This window comes from Podarcis bocagei, assembly GCF_964188305.1.
Source record: "Podarcis bocagei genome assembly, chromosome: 5".
NCBI lineage: Eukaryota > Metazoa > Chordata > Lepidosauria > Squamata > Lacertidae > Podarcis > Podarcis bocagei.
This window is the reverse complement of record NC_138129.1, coordinates 97876408-97895243: the sequence shown is the minus strand read 5'-3', so window position 1 is coordinate 97895243 and position 18836 is coordinate 97876408. Positions and strand designations below refer to the sequence as shown.

Genomic DNA, 18836 nt, shown 5'->3' with positions numbered 1-18836 from the left:
TCCTTCCAATGGCAAAAAGGCTTTGCAAGAGTGAGGTGGGATCCCATTGTGACCAAAAATAGCCCTACGCAGCATAATGGTGGCGAGAGAAGAAGAAGAGTTGGGATTTGATATCCCGCTTTATCACTACCCAAAGGAGTCTCAAAGCGGCTAACATTCTCCTTTCCCTTCCTCCCCCACAACAAACACTCTGTGAGGTGAGTGGGGCTGAGAGACTTCAGAGAAGTGTGACTGGCCCAAGGTCACCCAGCAGCTGCATGTGGAGGAGCGGAGACGCGAACCCGGTTCACCAGATTACGAGGCTACCGCTCTTAACCACTACACCACACTGGCTCTCCAGAGAAATCTAGGACACACCCTAGGGCACAGAAATGTGTTTTCAGGTCTGTGTCTGAGTGTCGTTCCCCCCCCACACACACACACTCCCAAGTGCCTTCCCCCTGAAAACTCCCACTATCCTTGAGCACTGGCAACACTGGCAAGGAATGATGGGAGTTGGAGCCCAACTATATCTGGGAGGGTTACAGGTTTGCCATCTCCTGCCAGTGGCGTAGCGTGGGGGGTGCAGGGGGGGCCGGCCGCACCAGGCGCAACACCTGGGGGTTAGGATTAGGGGGCGCAAATCCACGGGTTAGGGGGCGCAAATTACTTGCCTTGCCCCGGGTGCTGACAACCCATGCTACGCCACTGTCTCCTGCTTTAGCAGACGGGAGGCAAAGTGAGGAAATGGAACAGCAGGCAGGAGAATCCATTCCACTGCAGTGAAGCCTTAATGCTGAATGCTTGGTACAAACGACTGCTCACTTAGGCCTCCTGCCCCCTTAGCAAATGAACCAAAGCTAACATAGCCTATATGCTGAATGTGCTGAAGAAACTCTAGCATTAAGGAACTGGCCATTCAGATGGAATTCTCCTGCTATCCTTAGCGCTCACCAACATCAGGCATGTGATCTGGCACACAGCTAGGGCAGCTTAGACTTGAAGGGTCTCCAGTTTGACATGCCCTTCTACCCCTTGCCCACTGTGCTTGCCCTCTCCCCCCTCCAGATGCTGCCACATACCCCGACTTCGCCGCCTGCTCCGTGATGGATCTGTGTAGAAGGTGAGCTGGGGATCGTTGTCTGCCTCTGTCCCAGAATCCCCTTCAGGGTTCAGAAATGCAGAGCCAGCTACACGGAAAAGAGAGAAAGGAAACCAGCTGCTCACTGTAGCCAGAAGAGCCCTCTTGTGCCCCATTGCCCAGACTATACAACATCACAGTACAGACTTCTTCCTTTTCTCATCATAGGTTGCAAAGGCTCCTGCTGAAATTACAGACTGCACTTCACTGAATTCTGCTTAAGAGGATTCTTTCATGGGGTCCATGACACAGTGCCCTGTGTTTCGATTTCCACCATGTTCATTTGGTGTGTGTTGTTGTTTTTAAAGCAAGGCTGCAAATCATAACACTGGGAGGATAGGTGCCTCAATCTCTCTCTCTCTCTCTCTCTCTCTGTGTGTGTGTGTGTGTGTGTGTGTGTGTGTGTGTGTGTGAAGAAAAAGGGGACAGAATCCTTACAGACTTTCTATATAGTGTTAAAAAGGTAAAGGGACCCCTGACCATTAAGTCCAGTCGTGGCCGACCCTGGGGTTGTGGCGCTCATCTCGCTTTACTGGCTGAGGGAGCTGCCATACAGCTTCCGGGTCATGTGGCCAGCATAACTAAGCCGCTTCTGGCTAACCAGAGCATCACATGGAAACGCCGTTTACCTTCCCGCCGGAGTGGTACCTATTTATCTACTCGCACTTTGACGTGCTTTTGAACTGCTAGGTTGGCAGGAGCAGGGATCGAGCAACAGGAGCTCACCCCGTCGTGGGGATTCAAGCCGCCGACCTTCTGATTGGCAAGTCCTACGCTCTGTGGTTTAACACACAGCACCACCCGCGTCCCTGTATAGGGTTAGGGGACCTTTTTCAGCCCAGTTCTTTGTGGGGAACCTTGTAGGGGTTGCCTCATGTCAGAAGTAGGCAGAGTCCCAAGGCAAAAGTGGTCAGAACAATGGCCTTCGCACAATGGGCTACACCCCAGCAACACAAAAATCAGACGTTTCTACAGATGCAGTTCCATTTCCAGCAATGGACGAGATGACCCTAGCAGTTCCTTCCAACTCTACAATTCTATGGCCTCCAAGCAAGCAAGGGGCATAAGCGCACAACACTTCCCAACAGGGGAAAGCGCTTCAGGACGGGGTAGAGCAGGGCTGGTGATGTTGGGGAGGGAACCTTAGGAGGCCAGACAGAAAGTCCTGGAGGGACATATTTGGTCCCTGCGCCTTAGGTGCCACAACTCCACTCTACCTCTTTTCTTAGCTGTGGGCAGGATCCCTGCATTTCAGGGGGGTTGGACTAGATGACCCTCGGGGATCCCTTCCAGAATTCTATTATTCTCTGCTGGTGAAAAGTAGCTTGGGAACAATGGTTCCCAGCTGGAAAATGACTAGATGGAAGGGGAAAGGGGTAATTTCTTTCTATCTCTCTCTCACACACATACAGATACACATACACACAGTGGCGTAGCATGGGGGGTGCAGGGGGGCCCGGCCACACTGGGCGCAACATCTGGGGGTTAGGGTTAGGGGGCGCAAATTACTTGCCTTGCCCCGGGTGTTGACAACCCACGCTACGCCACTGCATACACATACACATACACATACACATACACATACACATACACATAACGGTGCTCTCTCTAACAAGCCCTTGGAAAGTTTCCCATGAAGAGCTGTGGTCCTCTGCTTACCTGATTTAAGTCTCTTCCAGATATACTATGCTGCCTTTTTAATTGTTATTTGTACTTCTATTATTTTTATTGCACTGCTTTCTTTGACTCACTCCAATAGGGATAATAGCAGCAGCAGCAGCAGCAGCAACTTATGGCCCTCGAGTTGAAAAAGGTTCCCTACCCCTGATGTAAAGGAATATGTAGAGACCTGATCCTGTCTCCACATGGGGCGGGCGGGAGGAAGCACTTCTTGAGAGAGATGATTCAATAACAGCCAGTAATGAGATGTGCTTAAAAGAAGAAGAGGCAGAGATGTAGATACATCCCAGATATTATGACAAGCTCTTTCTATTTGCCTACCATAATTAGGGGCAGAATCTAATAAGTTGGCACAGCACTGTCAGTGCTATTATTAACTAGTGAAATGGCCATCATTAGAAGGAGTAGAGGAGAGGGGGTGTGTGGAGAGACTGGGTCTGTGTCTTTCAGGCATTCTTGTGTGGCCAACGTCCATATCTATCGCAGGGTCCCAGTCAATGAAGACAAGGCTAAAAGTAATGGGTGTTTTTCCCCCCTTTTTTATGCCTCTACATATTTAGCCAGTCCCTGCCAACCTATCCCGACCTGGGAGTTCCATGTGACATTAGTTTTTTTGGTGTGTGGGGTCCCCCCCCAACTTTATTGAAAATTTTAAAAACAGTTACCTGGAAGCCGGTTTGTGGAGAAAAAGCAATCCATAACATAAATGCTTCAAAGTGAAAAGAAATAATATCAAAGCATTCCTTTTAGTTTATCCTGAAAAGAACTCTCATGATATTGGTCACCATAATTCCTGCTTTCTGCAAGTGTTTGAACCATGTGGCACTGCCACACTAAAAGCAGCCCTGTGGGCAACAGCAGAAGGAAACTTCGGGAGCATGGAGGGAGATCACTAATGACGGCAGCAACTGGAAGGAACTTACACTGGCGCAAAGTTAAACCTGGCCTGGTAGCATATGGGCAGCCACTGCAGTTCCTTCCGTCACGGCACAACATTTTGATGGCAGGCTGCTCCAGCCAGTAGCCTAGCTACCACACGCTGCATTAGCTGCAGCTTCTGGACAAACCCTGGCACAACTCCAGTCTCAGGTGGTCAAGCCGGGTGGTTCTACCCGGACACTGAGGTCCAGCTCCGAGGGCCTTCTGGTGGTTCCCTCACTGCGAGAAGCCAAGTTACAGGGGAACCAGGCAGAGGGCCTTCTCGGTAGTGGCACCCTCCCTGTGGAACGCCCTCCCACCAGATGTCAAGGAAAACAACAACTACCAGACTTTTAGAAGACATCTGAAGGCAGCCCTGTTCAGGGAAGCATTTAATGTTTGATGTATTAGAGTATTTTAATATTTTTTTTGGAAGCCGCCCAGAGTGGCTGGGGAAGCCCAGCCAGATGGGCGGGGTACAAATAATAAATTATTATTATTATTATTATTATTATTATTATTATTATTATTATTAGCTATCTCAGTCCAGGAACAGCCAGGGTTGGTGTACCAACCAAAGCCTTAGCAAGTGAGGACACCTGTGACAAACATGGAACCAGGAGCAACCTAGAATCTACATACCTGCTCCTTTGATGGGAGTGTGACCCCAGATAGAACAGGTAACTGGCCTATCTCATGGAGATGGGAATATCTCGCCCAGTGCCGCCAGCAGGGCTCTTCTCAGAATGCGCCTTCATGATTGTCCCAACCCCACCCCAACTGATCCAGAAGGAAGCTCTAGATGGTACCTCGTGACTTGTTACTGATCCGCTTGCGCTGGCTACTGGAAGTATGAGACAGGAGCGTAGCCTGTTGATGGTTGGAGTCCACGGGGCTGGTGGCGATGATATTATCCTTATACTTGTTCATCAAGGACAGCTTGGCATTGTCACTTCCTGAACAGGAAGAATTTAAGGCAAAAACTTTTGAGAAAGAGAGACAAAAAAAGGAGAAAGGGCAAGAGAAGGAGGAGAAGGAAAGAAAGAGAAAGTATTCATTTCCAGCTATCCAGGAAGTAACATCAGGATCATCTGCAGGTGTGCACCAGTGAGCAGTAAGGGCAAGATCCCGATGCGGTTAACTACCCATTTGTATGATCAGAGCTGACCAACTCTACTCGCAACTCCCAAAGAACCAACAGCAAACAAGTTCAAAGGGATTATTTGATCCTTGCTTGCTAAAGTATTATTAAATTACTTACAGATTCTTATTGATGTATGAATTACCCCTGGACAGAGTCCCTGGGAAGAAAGCTTGGGCCCTTGTTAACATCTCAACTACTGACACATTGGTATGGCTACAGAGGCTGGAGTTTCTCACTGCCCAAATGAGACTCGATGTTAGTTTAAAATGCAACTGCACTATGGGGGTAGCTTTAGCCATTTGTTTCAGCCATGATCCCAACCAGAAATCTCTCTCTCTCTCTCTCTCTCTCTCTCTCTCTCTCTCTCTCACACACACACACACACACACACACAAATAAATGTATACGTACCGACTATTTGCCATAGGAAGAAAGCTGTCGATTGTGCCAATCAATTTTCCTTCCATTGCAAATAACAGAAATGCCTGCTGGATCTAAGATGTATCACTGCTAGCAGCTCAGATCCTGCTCAGAAGCTGCTGTACAAAAAAAGGCCCTGGATAGCTGCTCCTGAGCAAGCTATCCCACAACTGCAGTATTCTTTCTCCCACAACTGCAGTATTCCAACAGCTGAATGTGCTTTCCTGTGCTAGGCTGAAAATACAGAGCAACTGAAAAACTGCAGCTCTTCCTGCTCTACAGCCCTCACTTAAACCATGGTGGAATCTACACACACATTAAAAAACGTTCTGAAAACGCTTTTTAAAGTGTGTGGTTTTTTTAATAGATTGAATTTTCCATAAGGCTCACCATCGCCATCTAGTATCACATTGTATTTTGCACTAAAATGTTTTATTTGCAGCTGTATAGCTGAGTCCCAGACGCAGGCATTGGGCCTTAATACATGAGCTACAATACAAGCCACGGTGAGGGCAGGGCGTGAGTGGAAGCCCCACCTCCAGTGTACCTGGGCATTAGTCAGACTTTTACATGATTAACTTGTAATCAGACCTTTTCAAGCACAGCCGAACACACTGAGAAACCCTCCTGCAAGCAGAAACTATGTTTTACCGGGTTTCCCAACAATGATGGATGTTTCTAAACACCTTCTTTCCATCACTAAGCATGCTAATTGCAGGGAAGCCTAAGGAGCTGCTTACACACCCAGAATATTGGGAATCAGTGGCGTAGCGTGGGGGGTGCCAGGGGTGCCGACCGCACCGGGCGCAACATCTGGGGGGGCGCGAGTCCAGAGGGAAGGGACAAGTTCCTTCCTCCGCCGGGCTCCCCGCCGCCACCGCCAGCCTTGCGCCCTAGCGCGCGCGCCCCCTGCCGTCACTGTGGCTGCGCTCCGCTCACTGCTCGCAGGAGGAGCAGCCGCTGCAGCAGCGCCGACGCCGCCACCGACGCCTGGCCGGGCACGGGCAGCCTCTGCACCCTGCCGCCGACGCCATCCCCTCGGCCCAGCCACAGGCGGCGGCTGCTTCTGCCTCCATCCTCCTCCGGGCAAGCAGCGTTGTTTGCGCGGCAGCGCCAGCGGCAACTCGTAGGTTAGGGGTTGGGGGGGCGCAAATTACTTGCCTTGCCCCGGGTTAGGGGGCGCAAATTACTTGCGTTGCCCCGGGTGCTGACAACTCACGCTACGCCGCTGTTGGGAATGGAGGCTTCCGGTACACCATTGCCCCTTCTATCGGTGTTACATCTTGTGCATTCCGGGAAATGCCCAAACACATTTCGGGTCTCTCCTGGCAAACTGGAAACTGGCTTTTTACCTACCATTTTGAAAACCTGCCTAACATTTCGTACTTAAGAGCAAGCAAATGAAACTTTAACATGTGGAATGATAAAAGTTTGTAATCTTATCAGGACAAGTTATTTGTTCTTTACTGTTGTAACATTTGTTTTCTCAAAATTTATCTTCTGTGCCATGAAAGTGTATAAAGACAGTATTATAATTTTTTTTAAAAAAGAAATGATTAAATAATTTAACGATGCATGGCTAACTTTATTTATGCATGAATTGTGATGCTTGTTTTGAGTCCCTATCCAAGCTGTGGGTGGGATGGATGCCCCAATTTATCCCATCCTGGTTGGAATACCATGAGCATCCCTTGCAAAGAAAGTTGGGCCATCTGGCATCCAGACTTGCATGGCTTGTTTTGAATGACCACATGGGGGTAGGGAGAAGAAAGATGGACAAGGGGGCAACAGAACTGAAAGCTGGTCCCATATTGTGGGTTTAGGTTAAAGATGGGCTTTGGGTACAAAAGAATAAGGACCTGGATAGTTCAGTTGGTTAATGCCAAGGTCACAGTTTTGATCCCTGTAAGAGATAGCTGCATATTCCTACATTGCAGGGAGTTTGACTTCCTCAACCTTGCCCCCCCCCCCAGATGGCCTACAACTCCCATGATCCCTAGCTAGCAGGACCAGTGGTCAGGGATGATGGGAATTGTTGTCTCAAAACATCTGGAGGGACGAGGTTGATGAAGCCTGGACTACATGATCCTTAGGACCACCTCTGACCCTATGGATTCTATGAAATCTATGCCTAACACAGCAACAACCCACCCACTCAACCATATACAATATTGAAGGCAAGTATACACAAAGTTTAAGTCTCTGCTCTACCTGGTGTAAGATCCATGCCTGACTTCTCATTGCAGCCCTGCAGCGAGTCCAGTGTTCTGGTGACCTGGCTGGCAAAATCCTCGCCACCGTTCATGCACTCCCGCTGCAGATGGTGACGCAGGTCCGTGATGTCGTATTCATAGCCGTCCAGGATGGGGGTCTCACGGATGCTCAGGGTCCCACTGGAGTTGTGGCCTTGCACCCGGGCGTTCCGCAGGCTCTCGCGGCCGTGGCCCCCAATCAGCACCGAGGGGATGTAGTGGATCTCGTTGGCTGCCTCAGCGCTGGCGCTTTTCTGTGGCTGCGGCACCCGGCGGCGTTTGCACCAGCGCCGGCGGGTGTACAGGATCATTACCAAGCACAGGATGGAAAGCAGCAAGGCAATCATGCCCCCCTACAGAAATCCAAGAGACTTCAGGTAACATCCAGGAAAAGGCTTGGTGTAATTGCAACAGAGAGGTTGCGTGCCCTGTGCACCTGTACCTTCCCCAAGTATCACATTATCTTTTTAAAAGCAAAAAATAAACAATACAGTGGTACCCTGGGTTACATACACTTCAGGTTACAGACTCTGCTAACCCAGAAATATTACCTCGGGTTAAGAACTTTGCTTCAGGATGAGAACAGAAATTGTGCGGCGGTGGTGCAGCGGCAGCAGGAGGCCCCATTAGCTAAAGTGGTGCTTCAGGTTAAGAACAGTTTCAGGTTAAGAACAGACCTCCAGAACGAATTAAGTACTCAACCCGAAGTACCACTGTATTTGCTATTTTTCAAGGCTGCAAGAAGAAAAACCCATAGAAATGTGGCCGCTGTTAACTGTGGAAGAACCACTTCAGAAGGAAACAGAGAAAATAAGACTCAGCAAATTGCTGCACAGTTAGCAGACTTTAACAACCAGCAGAACACTGTCATGTATTTTAATTTAGCAGTTAGCTTTCCACTTTCTGCTCCTCATTCACTCCTCTGACTCCATACCAGATTGTGGGTCACGGGAATCACCACCAATACTGATGTCCTAAACAAGCACCACTGAAATGAATGGGAGCTGTGCTTTAAAGGAGTTCCAGATCATTTCAAAGAGGCCTCCTGTTGTATTGGACTCTCATGCCTTTCGTGGATTTTCTCAACAGTCATGCCATTAGCATCAGAAACACAAGGGGAGCTGCTGGGTATCTTCCTGTTAAATTAATCAACATGTATTTTAAAGCTCTTGCTATGACATTGGGGCCAACTGAATTTGTTTGGTGTGGGGGGAGGAGGAGGAGGAGGGGGGGGGAGGAGGAGGAAGAAGAAGAAGAAGAAGCAGCTGCTTGTATATCAATTTCCATCCAGCATTACAGATGTTTAGGGGTGGCCTTGGTTGGAGTCAAGGGTGAGAGAAAAATGCAAGCCATGTTGCCAGCTGATGGATACATGTTCCTTAATCTCTTGGGAGGAAACAGGTGTTTGCCGGAGGCTGCATTTGTGGCCTAAAGCACTAAACTACAACTCCCATAATCCTTGACCATTGGCTGTACTGGCTAGAGCTGACAGGATTTGGAGTCCAATACGCCACCCTTGGCCTAGAGCTTAAACAGGTGCCTTGAAGCTGAGCCACAGATCAAGAGAAGGGAAGGTTGTTGCTGTTTAATCCCATACTCTCAATCTAAGACTCATACTTCCTTTTCAGTTAAGTTACAAAAGCGTGCAAAACTATTTGCAGGAAGGTGGACATCAGGGGAAGAAGAAATAGGTCAATAGGACTTCCGGGTTGGCGCCATCGCCGAATGGCGGACTCCCTCCGAGCTCCGGAGGGAGTCTGCTCGGCAGGGGCTGGGTCCTACCGCGCCGGCGACGCGGGGACCCTTAAAAACCACAGGCACGGAGCCCGTGGACATGGTGACTTGGCTGGCACCGATAGCGCCCTCCCGACTCGTGAAGGAGCCTTTTTAAAGGCTTCGGATCGGGTGCCGGGGAGCGGCGTGGTGCTGTGAGTCCTCCGCTTCCCCTGCTGAGCGCAGCCGCATGCCATTCGACGGAGAGCGCTGGCTTCTTCCATTGGAAATTCGGACTTTTAACAACAACCCGTGAGTAATTGGGTAACCGGGTATAAAAGGAGAAAAAAAGAATTTTTTTTCGGATTCGGCACGAGCGGGGGCGATCTAAAAAGGAAGTCAGTCCCCCCCCTGATTGTAAACATGCTAAAACAAGGACTGGGCAACCAAGATCGATCCAGAAGTTTATTGCTGATAAAAATTATTAATTCCACAATGCGAAATTACAAGAATTGTGCTGGAGGAGAAAAGTGGAGGGTGAGAGGAAAAGGCAACCCCCCCTGGGAACCGGGGCGATTCGTAGAACCTGGCGAAGAGAGACGGAGAATTTGACAGCTGTCAAAGTAGCTGTCAAATCTTGAGAATATAAAGAGGACTTTGTTACAAGTATTTTGCTGGTTAATTCTGTTACAATTTGATATAATATGGATACAAACTGTTGGGGGGAAAAAGAAACAATAATTTGACTTTTGGATTAGAGGATACAAAGTTACTGCAATCCCCCTAGAGGGGTTTCGGGACATTACAAGCGGCCGTATGTGGGAAACTACTCTGGGATGTGCACAGGTTTTATCTTCTGGGAAAGCTGCAAAACTGAAATACTATTTTGTCTACAGAGGTGTTTATATTAAAAGGAGACAATAGAATTTTCTATTGAAGAAAGGAAGGGACTGGAAGTAAGTTTTTGTTCCTGAATAACAAACCTCTGTAGAGATACTAGATTTTGGAATAAGAACGTTTTAGCAGCTGAACAAGACAAGAAACCTGAGAAAGTAAGGAATAAAAAGAACAAAGGACCAACTACGACACGGAAAGAACAATGGGAGGAGCAACAAAGACCAAGGAAACTAAAGGCCTCTATTAGACTGGATTTTTGAAGTTAAACATCAATAAAACAAATAAATTTAAAGAAAACCGGCAAGGTGGAATGAGAAAAATTTGGCTGTGGACTTGAGACCTCCAGGCTGACAACATATAGACTGATGGACATGGGGAATTCAAACCGGGGAAGGGAGGGGGAATCTTGGAATCCGAAGGCTATGTAACCAACTTTTTGAATCTTCTTATATCTTTTATCTTCTATTTCTTTATATAACTTTGGTATCTTGATTTAACATGTTTTCTTTAAAAAAAGGGGGAATTCGTGGAAGGAAATTGGGGCAGATCTTGGGGGGGAAATCTTTTTTCTATTTCTGTTAAAGATGAGGAGTGATGGTAAGATTGTATAAATTTAAATTGGCTAAAGGGTTAAACATATTAGGTTTTAATTGGGAATGAGAGCTTGTGGAACCAACCTAGGGAAAGGGGAATACGGTCGGGAGGGGAAGGAGGGAGTCCTGGAAAGAAGGTTATGAAAGCAAGAATGTAAATTTGTCTTTCTTTTTCTTTCTTTTCTTTATCTTCTTTATTTTTCTTATTCTGTTATTATTGGAAATGCTAATAAATATGATTATAAAAAAAGAAGAAGAAATAGGTCAATAATAAGGCAGCCGTGTCCCATTAATTACCTGAGCATAAAACAGAAGGGAAGGCCCCAATCACAAGAAAACGGGGAGGGAGTCTTAAGGTGCACAAAAGTGGTTTTATTAGGCCCAACACATTTTGGATTATAGCTGCCTGCAGGGGGTACTCACAGGTGACAGTTCTCTGACTGGTGCAACATCACTGTTGCCATGCCTTTCCAGTTGCAAGTTGCCTGCGGTTGGCTCAGTTTGTGTATGGGGTTTGTGTATCCCTTTGGAAAGGATGTTCTTTCCAGCATCTGCATGTGGATGCAGGTATATCCAAATCCAGGGGTTATCTATCTGCTGTACTTCAAAGGGATGGACATCCACACTCACATTCTGCCCCAACTAGTCGTGCATAACAGCACACAACGCCTGCTGGATCGTGGCCAAAGCCTTGCCGTGCAGCACCGGCAAGAAATGTAACTGTCAGAACAGCATGGCAAACCCAGGAGTGTCGGCTGAGTTGCTTGGGCGAAGAACTATCATCCCCCCTGATCCCTGAACTAGTAAAAGACGTGGGAACAAGAGCAGCTGCAAACCAGCATGGAAAATGCACAAAGGCAGAGAAGGTTTTGCAAGCATTTACTGGGCTTCTCAAAATCTCAACTTTCTCAGTTAAAACAAACAAATAAACAAACAGAACAGAAATCTGACGCAGCAAGTGGCACCCTGACTCTTGAACCGATAAGCAAAGCCACAGCTCCCTTCTGCTGGGTTGCCTTCCCTTTAAATTTTGCACGTCAAGGAATAAAAATATATAAATAAATGACCAGCAGAGCTTCATGTTTTTTCTTGGCCATGTTCCAGTCTTTTCCATCTTCCTTTTTATGCAGTGAATAGTCTTGATAAAATAAAATAATAACCATCATCTGTTCCATTAGGACAAGACATTAAGCAAGAGTTACTAAGTGGGTAATAGAACCAGCAGCTAGCAAAGACTTTTCTAAAGATTATTATTCCTCCGCCACACCTCCCCTCCCCACCACTGTTCTTGGCCTAATGGAAATGGAATGCTCCCACCCTCCCTAATGGGGAAAATATATACCAACAGATTAAGCAGAGGAACAAAGACTTTTCAAAGCACAGAGCACTGAGGACAGGTAAGATCCTGAAGCCAGCTCTTATGGGTTCAGTTTACTATATCCTATTCTCCACAGCTGCACTCATTAAAAAGGGGAAAATACACCCAATTAAAACTGAAACAGAGTTTTGCATAACATTTAACTGGTCAATTTTTTTTAACACATCAAACTTTTAGGTTTTTGATGTTTCAGACACAATAAAAGAGCATTCAGACCCTGAGTGTTCATTTTACACACCAGGGAAGATGGAATCCACCAAACAACTGAAAATTAGATATACTTTCAAATTCCACCCCAAAAAGTATTTGAACTGGTTTCATACATTTCAATTGGTATGGGGTTAGGATTGAGCAGGAACCACAATTTAACAAAACTGGAGTTTTACAAAGTTTTAGGGAATCTGAAACCTGCTGCTACGCCTGAAATCTGGGGTTGCACAGTGCCATCACGAAGACACACACCCAAGGCCTCTGCAATGCACATACAGTGGTACCTCGGGTTAAGTATTTAATTCGTTCTGGAGGTCCGTTCTTAACCTGAAACTGTTCTTAACCTGAAGCACCACTTTAGCTAATGGGGTCTCCTGCTGCCGCCGCATCACCGGAGCACAATTTCAGTTCTCAACCTGAAGCAAAGTTCTTAACCCGAGGTAATATTTCTGGGTTAGCGGAGTCTGTAACCTGAAGCGTATGTAACCTGAAGCATATGTAACCCGAGGAACCACTGTATGAGCAGAGGGTCCCATCACACTGAAGAATAGACAATGCCGTTGATCCCATGATACACCTCAGGTCTCCATCTGCATGTAGCAGAACTCTATCCATTCTATTCACTCTATCCAGAAGTTTCAGTGGACACAGGAAAATGAAAATCTGCTCCCAGCAAAATTTTTTAGGGAGGGCAGGTGTTGCAAATAGGCTACTGTTTGCTTCATTCCAGCCTTGGACACAACGAGGAAAATGAATAGGATATTGTTCCATGAGGCTCCTGTTTGGGGGTCCCACTACATTCAGAACTGTAGGGGCATCTTTGGGAGCCATTAAATGGAACTAGAGGGGAAAGTGCTCTCTTCAACACCTAGAGGATCCTGGAGGGGGGAGACTTAGGATCCTGCCCCTCCTGCTCCCAAATCTGGGGTGCTAAATGCTTTTAAGGATTCAGAGTAGAAAGTTGGCTGCAATTCAAACTAATCATCCACTCATGTCTGTTTAAGTTATGAAAGGGCCAGAGAACATTACAGCTTAAAGGGAGGGAGGGAGGGAGGGAGGTGGAAGGGTGGCTGAGAGATGTTCATTAACTATACATTCTCACCCAAGCTCACCCTTACATTCTGCCACACAGCACAGGAAAGTGGGATAATAATACTCTCTTCTCATTGCACGCTTGTGCAGACAGCTCCTAAGCATCATCTGGAGATGGGAACACCCACAACTTGTTTATAGGGAGGGTTTGTTGCGGATTGCACAGGCAGGCAGGCTGCGCTGGTCCCATGGGCTAACCGAGAGGCAAGGTCCGAGTCCAGTCCGAGGTCGAAGGTGCAGTATGGAGGCAGTCCCTAAAAGTTGAAGCTGGATGCAGGGCAGGGAGTCGGGTGAGGTCAGGAGCTGAAGCAGGGAAGCAGGACAGGGTTCAGGCAGGAACTGTCAACCAACGAAGTTGCTCCCACAACTTGGGACTGGGGCTGGCTGGTTTTTATCTATCCCAAGGCACAGGGTGGCCGCGATCCTCAGGTGACTCGCCTCTCCTAGCCTGGAGGCGAGCACTCCTCCTGCGGGAACTTAGTTCCCTCCGCCTCTCTGCCCTGAGCCTTTGCAGCTCAGGAGAGGCTGGAGGGTTACCGGACCCAGAGGCAACCTCAGCTTCCTCTGCCAGGGCTGAGAATGGAGCACCTGCAGGCAATAGGTCCTCCATCCCCTCAGGAGCCAGAGCAGACTCAGCTGGTGCCTGCAACTGAGGATCCAGCACAGGTGAGGACCCTTCGGGCTCATGCCCCAGCTCCGGCTCAGCTGGTTCTGGAGGCAGGGAATCCTGTGCAGGCTGGGATTCTTCAGGTTCAGCATCCAAATCCCAGGCCATCACACAGGCAGTCCCAAAGCTGAGTGGTATAATGTTACAGCAACATGGCTCTACTTTCTTAAGGTTCAAGAATGAGTGAACAGCTTGGTGCTAGTCCAGTCCCAAATGTTAGCGCCCTGTTAGAATTTACATAACTCCAAGGACACTGCAACATTACACTGCAGGTTCCCACTTGGACCTGCCCTGTTTCTAAAGCTTTGGGCAGCTTACAACTAGCAAAGCAGAACATTTTAGAAATCTTTTGTTTCAGGTATTGGGATGATATAGCATGTGGCATCTCTTCTCCCCACCACACCCCCTTCAATATAAGACCTAGATATTGTGGGATGTGAAATACAAGAGCAGTCAAGTACAACATTCCTAGAGTGAACATGTTTACACATGGGGAGGAGTGTTTGTCCAGCCAGCAGGTAAACTTCCTGTTTCCTTCTGGGCTGGGACAGACTTCCTCTGCATGTGACTAGAGGTGGGCGTGGCCTCACCTGTGCAGGTAATGACAAAAGCACAGGGCAGAGCAGCCATCTCTATCTTTTTGACCACATGCATCGAAGAAGCAACATCTGCTTAGCCAAAGATGCTTCCAGCCAAGACAGGACAAAGGGACTGTCTCCTTATGAGATAGTTTCTAGGTATATGTTACTTTTCTAAGCTAAGTCTGCCTTCTGGGATCCTATTGTGAACAGAATGATGTGTGAGTAAACCTTTTATACTTTTATAGAAGACTGTGTCGTGTCGTGTCTTATCTTTTATGAGGGAATAGGGGGAAAATACCAGAACAGTTATTATAGGGGCTTTAGCGAGCCTGAGCAAATGCATCTACTGCAAGTTTAAAAAAGGGAATGTTACTCTGCTAAATTGTGAACTTTCTAACACAAGTTGGAAAGGCTACAATCAGACAATATATCCTCTCCTGCATCCCTGAACATTCCCACAGATATTGGTGTGGGGTGTTGTTTTGGCATTCTCCAAGTTGAAACGGAGAATTATGTTTATAATTTTAAACATTCAATCGTGATTAGGGCTGGACAGGAAGTTAATGAGGGGGGACTGGGAAGGACCAGAAGCCTTCACAAAACCTTGTCCTCCTCTTGTTTTCTGCAGATATGGCCACCACCTATTTAAGAACATAAGAAGAGCCAGCTAAATCAGGACAATGGCCAATGTAGTCCCACATCCTGTTCTCACAGTGGCCAAGCAGATGCCTGAGGGAAGCCAAGAAGAAGAAGATGAACACAAGAGCACTTCCCCCTCCTGTGGTTTCCAGAAAGTGGTACGGTGGTACTTTGGTTTGCATACGTCTTGGATTACAAACACATCAAACCCAGAACTGTGTGTGTCCCAGTTTGCAACCTTTTTTTGGATTACAACCCTTTTCGGGAGGGGGGGTTATGAACAAATTTTTTTTGGAGGCCCCATTGGTGGAAGCGCGCCTTGGGTTACAACCTGTTTTGGTTTACAAACGGACCTCCGGAACGGATTATGGTTGTAAACCAAGGTACCACTGTATTTGGAAGATGTGTTGAACATGCTCCCTACTGCTGGTGGCCACCATTTTTCCTTAATGCTAGTCATCTTTTGATTCTGATGCCAGCAGTGACAGCAGGGAGTAATCACCACCATTGGTAAGCTCTCTCCTGTTTATGCTCCTTTTCATACACCCTGAAATCATCACAATGCTACTACCACTAGCAAATAGCCAAAACTTGTGGTTGCCACCAACTCTACCCTATCCCCACCCCAACTTGGAGGGAGGGGCAAGGTCCTGTTGCCTCCAGTATCACACTAAGCTTTGGAGGCACTCAGAAAGCAGGAAAAACAGACTTCACAATGACTTCGGAGGCCTTAAAAACCAGCCACATGTTTCAAGGTCTTGCACAAGGAGCCCCAGCCTCTCCCTTGCCTGACTAAAGGAGCACTTGCCATGGGCAAACTGGTAAGCACACTTGTGGACCTCAAGTCACATCACAAGGTGTTTCTTTCCTTTCCTGCTTCCTTGAAAACAGAAGTGAGGGTTGAGTTGAGGTTTGAGCATGAATCACTCAATTGCACCTTGAATGCCTTCACCAGCTCCAATAACTCAGTACTCAAGGGAGGTTCTGCATTACAATATATTTTGCATTTACTTCCCTCAACCTTTGAAATGGGTATGGAGGTTGAACAGGGACTGAAACACGAGTACTAAATTTCATTCTGAAATCTCAGAGATAAGAACACATCCACCCATAATGAAACAGAGAATGTCAAATGGCAAGTGTGTCACTTCATTTGATCAATTGCAGTTGGTGGCTTTTCATTTTAATAAGACAAAGGGGGGAAATGAGCAAAGAACTCAAGTTTTTGTGTAATAATTCAATAAAATGCTCCTGAACAGCTAGATCTTTTGATGCCACCCACTTGTGCTTAGAACTTTCAAAAATGCAAAATAAATGCATCAAGTGTCTCTTGATAAGTCTGTAAAAATGCAACCACAATAGGATATTTTTCTCTGCTTTTCAAATTCAGTCTGATCCAGCAATGAGACTTGAGCATCAAAGGTCATTTTAGGTGCACTCTAATTTTGCAAAAGAATCCCACGTACACAGGCTTTCATTGGGTGATTGGTGTAAGTCACAATGGCTGAGCACTGTCACCTAGCAACAGCTCATTACACTTTTAAAAAATGCAAATATTCTCCCACAAATGCCACACATTTATTCTGGACCAAAATTACCACCCACATAAAACCAAAGACTCTCATTCTAATGGTAACCCAAAAGAACCGGTGTGGGTGGTTTCATTGATAGGTCCAGAATATAATAGCAAATTTCTTGTCCTTTCTAACTCGCATGGAATTCTCCAAACCATGGCAGATAATGATGCTCTAGGGGAGCCTTTTGGATAAAAACAACTACTTCTGGTTAAAATTTAAAAAGGATGTGTGAAAGTAGATGTTTTTTAAAAGGAAAGGCTTTTTCAACCAGAGAAAGATGAACCGCTGGCTCTCACTGGGTGCTAAACCCGTGTCAAGACTGCAGGCGATGGCTCACATGACTGAATGGTCCTCCAGAGGACTTGCACCTAGAAAACTAGCTGTCACAGAAAAGACTAGGCTAGAGGAGCCTTCTTCCTGACACGCCAGTTTTTAATATGTAGTGGGGCTTTTCTGTTTTCAACGTGAATTCCCACCTGAGCCTGAAGTGCCACTTCAGAGATCACTAGACAAGAGCATATGGTTTTAGGAGAGAGAGTCGAAGTCAGGGGGAGCCAACACAGTGCCCTCTGACCGTTAGCCATGCTGGGTCGGACTGGTGAGAGTTGGAGGGTCACAGGTTTGCAACCCCTAGTTTAAGGCTACAAAAGAAAGGAAGATGAGGGCAAACAGTCCCACGTTTCCAAGCCAAGGTTGTTTGTCTTGAAGGGCTGGGCTCAGTGAGAAGGGCTGGCAGATGTTGTGGGTTGAAGCTTCCATAATTGTTGACCATTGGCCATGCTGGATGGGACCGGTGAATTTTAATCCACAGCAGGGGTAGGCAACCTAAGGCCCGGGGGCCGGATGCAGCCCAATCACCTTCTAAATCCAGCCCGTGGGTGGTCGGGAATCAGTGTGTTTTTACATGAGGAGAATGTGTCCTTTTATTTAAAATGCATCTCTGGGTTATTTGTGGGGCATAGGAATTCATTCATTCCCCCCCCCAAAAAAAAATATAGTACAGCCCACCACATGGTCTGAGGGACGGCGGACCGGCCCATGGCTGAGGGTACCCTATTGGCTAGGTACCTGACCTTCAGGTCCAGTCGTGACCGACTCTGGGGTTGCGGCGCTCATCTCGCTTTATTGGGAGCCTGCATACAGCTTCCGGGTCATGTGGCCAGCATGACTAAGCCACTTCTGGCGAACCAGAGCAGCTCATGGAAACGCCGTTTACCTTCCCGCCGGAGTGGTACCTATTTATCTACTTGCACTTTGACGTGCTTTCGAACTGCTAGGTTGGCAGGAGCAGGGACCGAGCAACGGGAGCTCACCCCGTCACAGGGATTCGAACCACCGACCTTCTGATTGGCAAGTCCTAGGTTCTTTGGTTTAGCCCACAGCGCCACCCGCATCCCTACCCTATTAGCTACCCATGTCCTAAACCAGGGAAGGGGGAAACCCATGGTTCTCCAGATGGGCAGCCCCAGGCAGTAAAGCCAATAATTAGGGGTGATGGAGTCCAACATCTGGAGGGCCACAGGTTCCCCATCACTGGTCTAAGTGGAAGAGGCTCCACTGGCGTGCACGATGACCTGGAATGCAACCCTGCACAAATGGGGAGTTGTCTGTATACGTTGAAGAGGTAGATGGGGCTTATCAACCTGGGAAGGTAGCCTATCTAGGAGAAGGAAAACTGAGCCTAAACTTCCACTGCCTTACAAGACATCTTCGGGAGAAGAAAAGGCTAAGGAGTAAACCCCTACACAAATCTAAAGTGGAGTCCCTAAGATGGCGCCTTGTATGCCTCCTTTTGCCAACTCCGGAGGCCAAGCTGGTGCCACACGTATTGCTCTGCTTTCCTTTGGGGGGCTGGGGGGGGAGTCTTGTAATCTGGGCAGCCCAGGATCTCCATAAACACTGTGACCCACAGAGGTCGAATCAGTGCTGCAAATGCAGTGGTTTGAAGTCACCCC

At 47.5% G+C, this 18836-nt stretch overlaps 1 protein-coding gene and 1 long non-coding RNA gene across 3 annotated transcripts in view; both read right to left on the bottom strand.

Moving 5' to 3' along the window:
• The window catches only part of LOC308587148, a 283237-nt gene that overhangs the window by 137190 nt on the left and 127211 nt on the right, over positions 1-18836 (bottom strand). The window lies entirely within an intron of this gene.
• Positions 1-18836, bottom strand: part of ASTN1 (astrotactin 1) — a 243585-nt gene that overhangs the window by 135582 nt on the left and 89167 nt on the right. The window contains exons 3-5 of one of the 2 annotated variants that reach the window (XM_081194294.1): positions 7494-7887; positions 4528-4674; positions 1062-1169 (exon numbers count right to left, since the gene is read on the bottom strand). In XM_081194294.1, coding sequence (XP_081050420.1) covers positions 1062-1169; positions 4528-4674; positions 7494-7887 — 649 coding nt within the window. Of the gene's footprint in view, positions 1-1061; positions 1170-4527; positions 4702-7493; positions 7888-18836 lie in introns of both variants that reach the window. The other variant, XM_081194293.1, reaches the window with a different exon arrangement.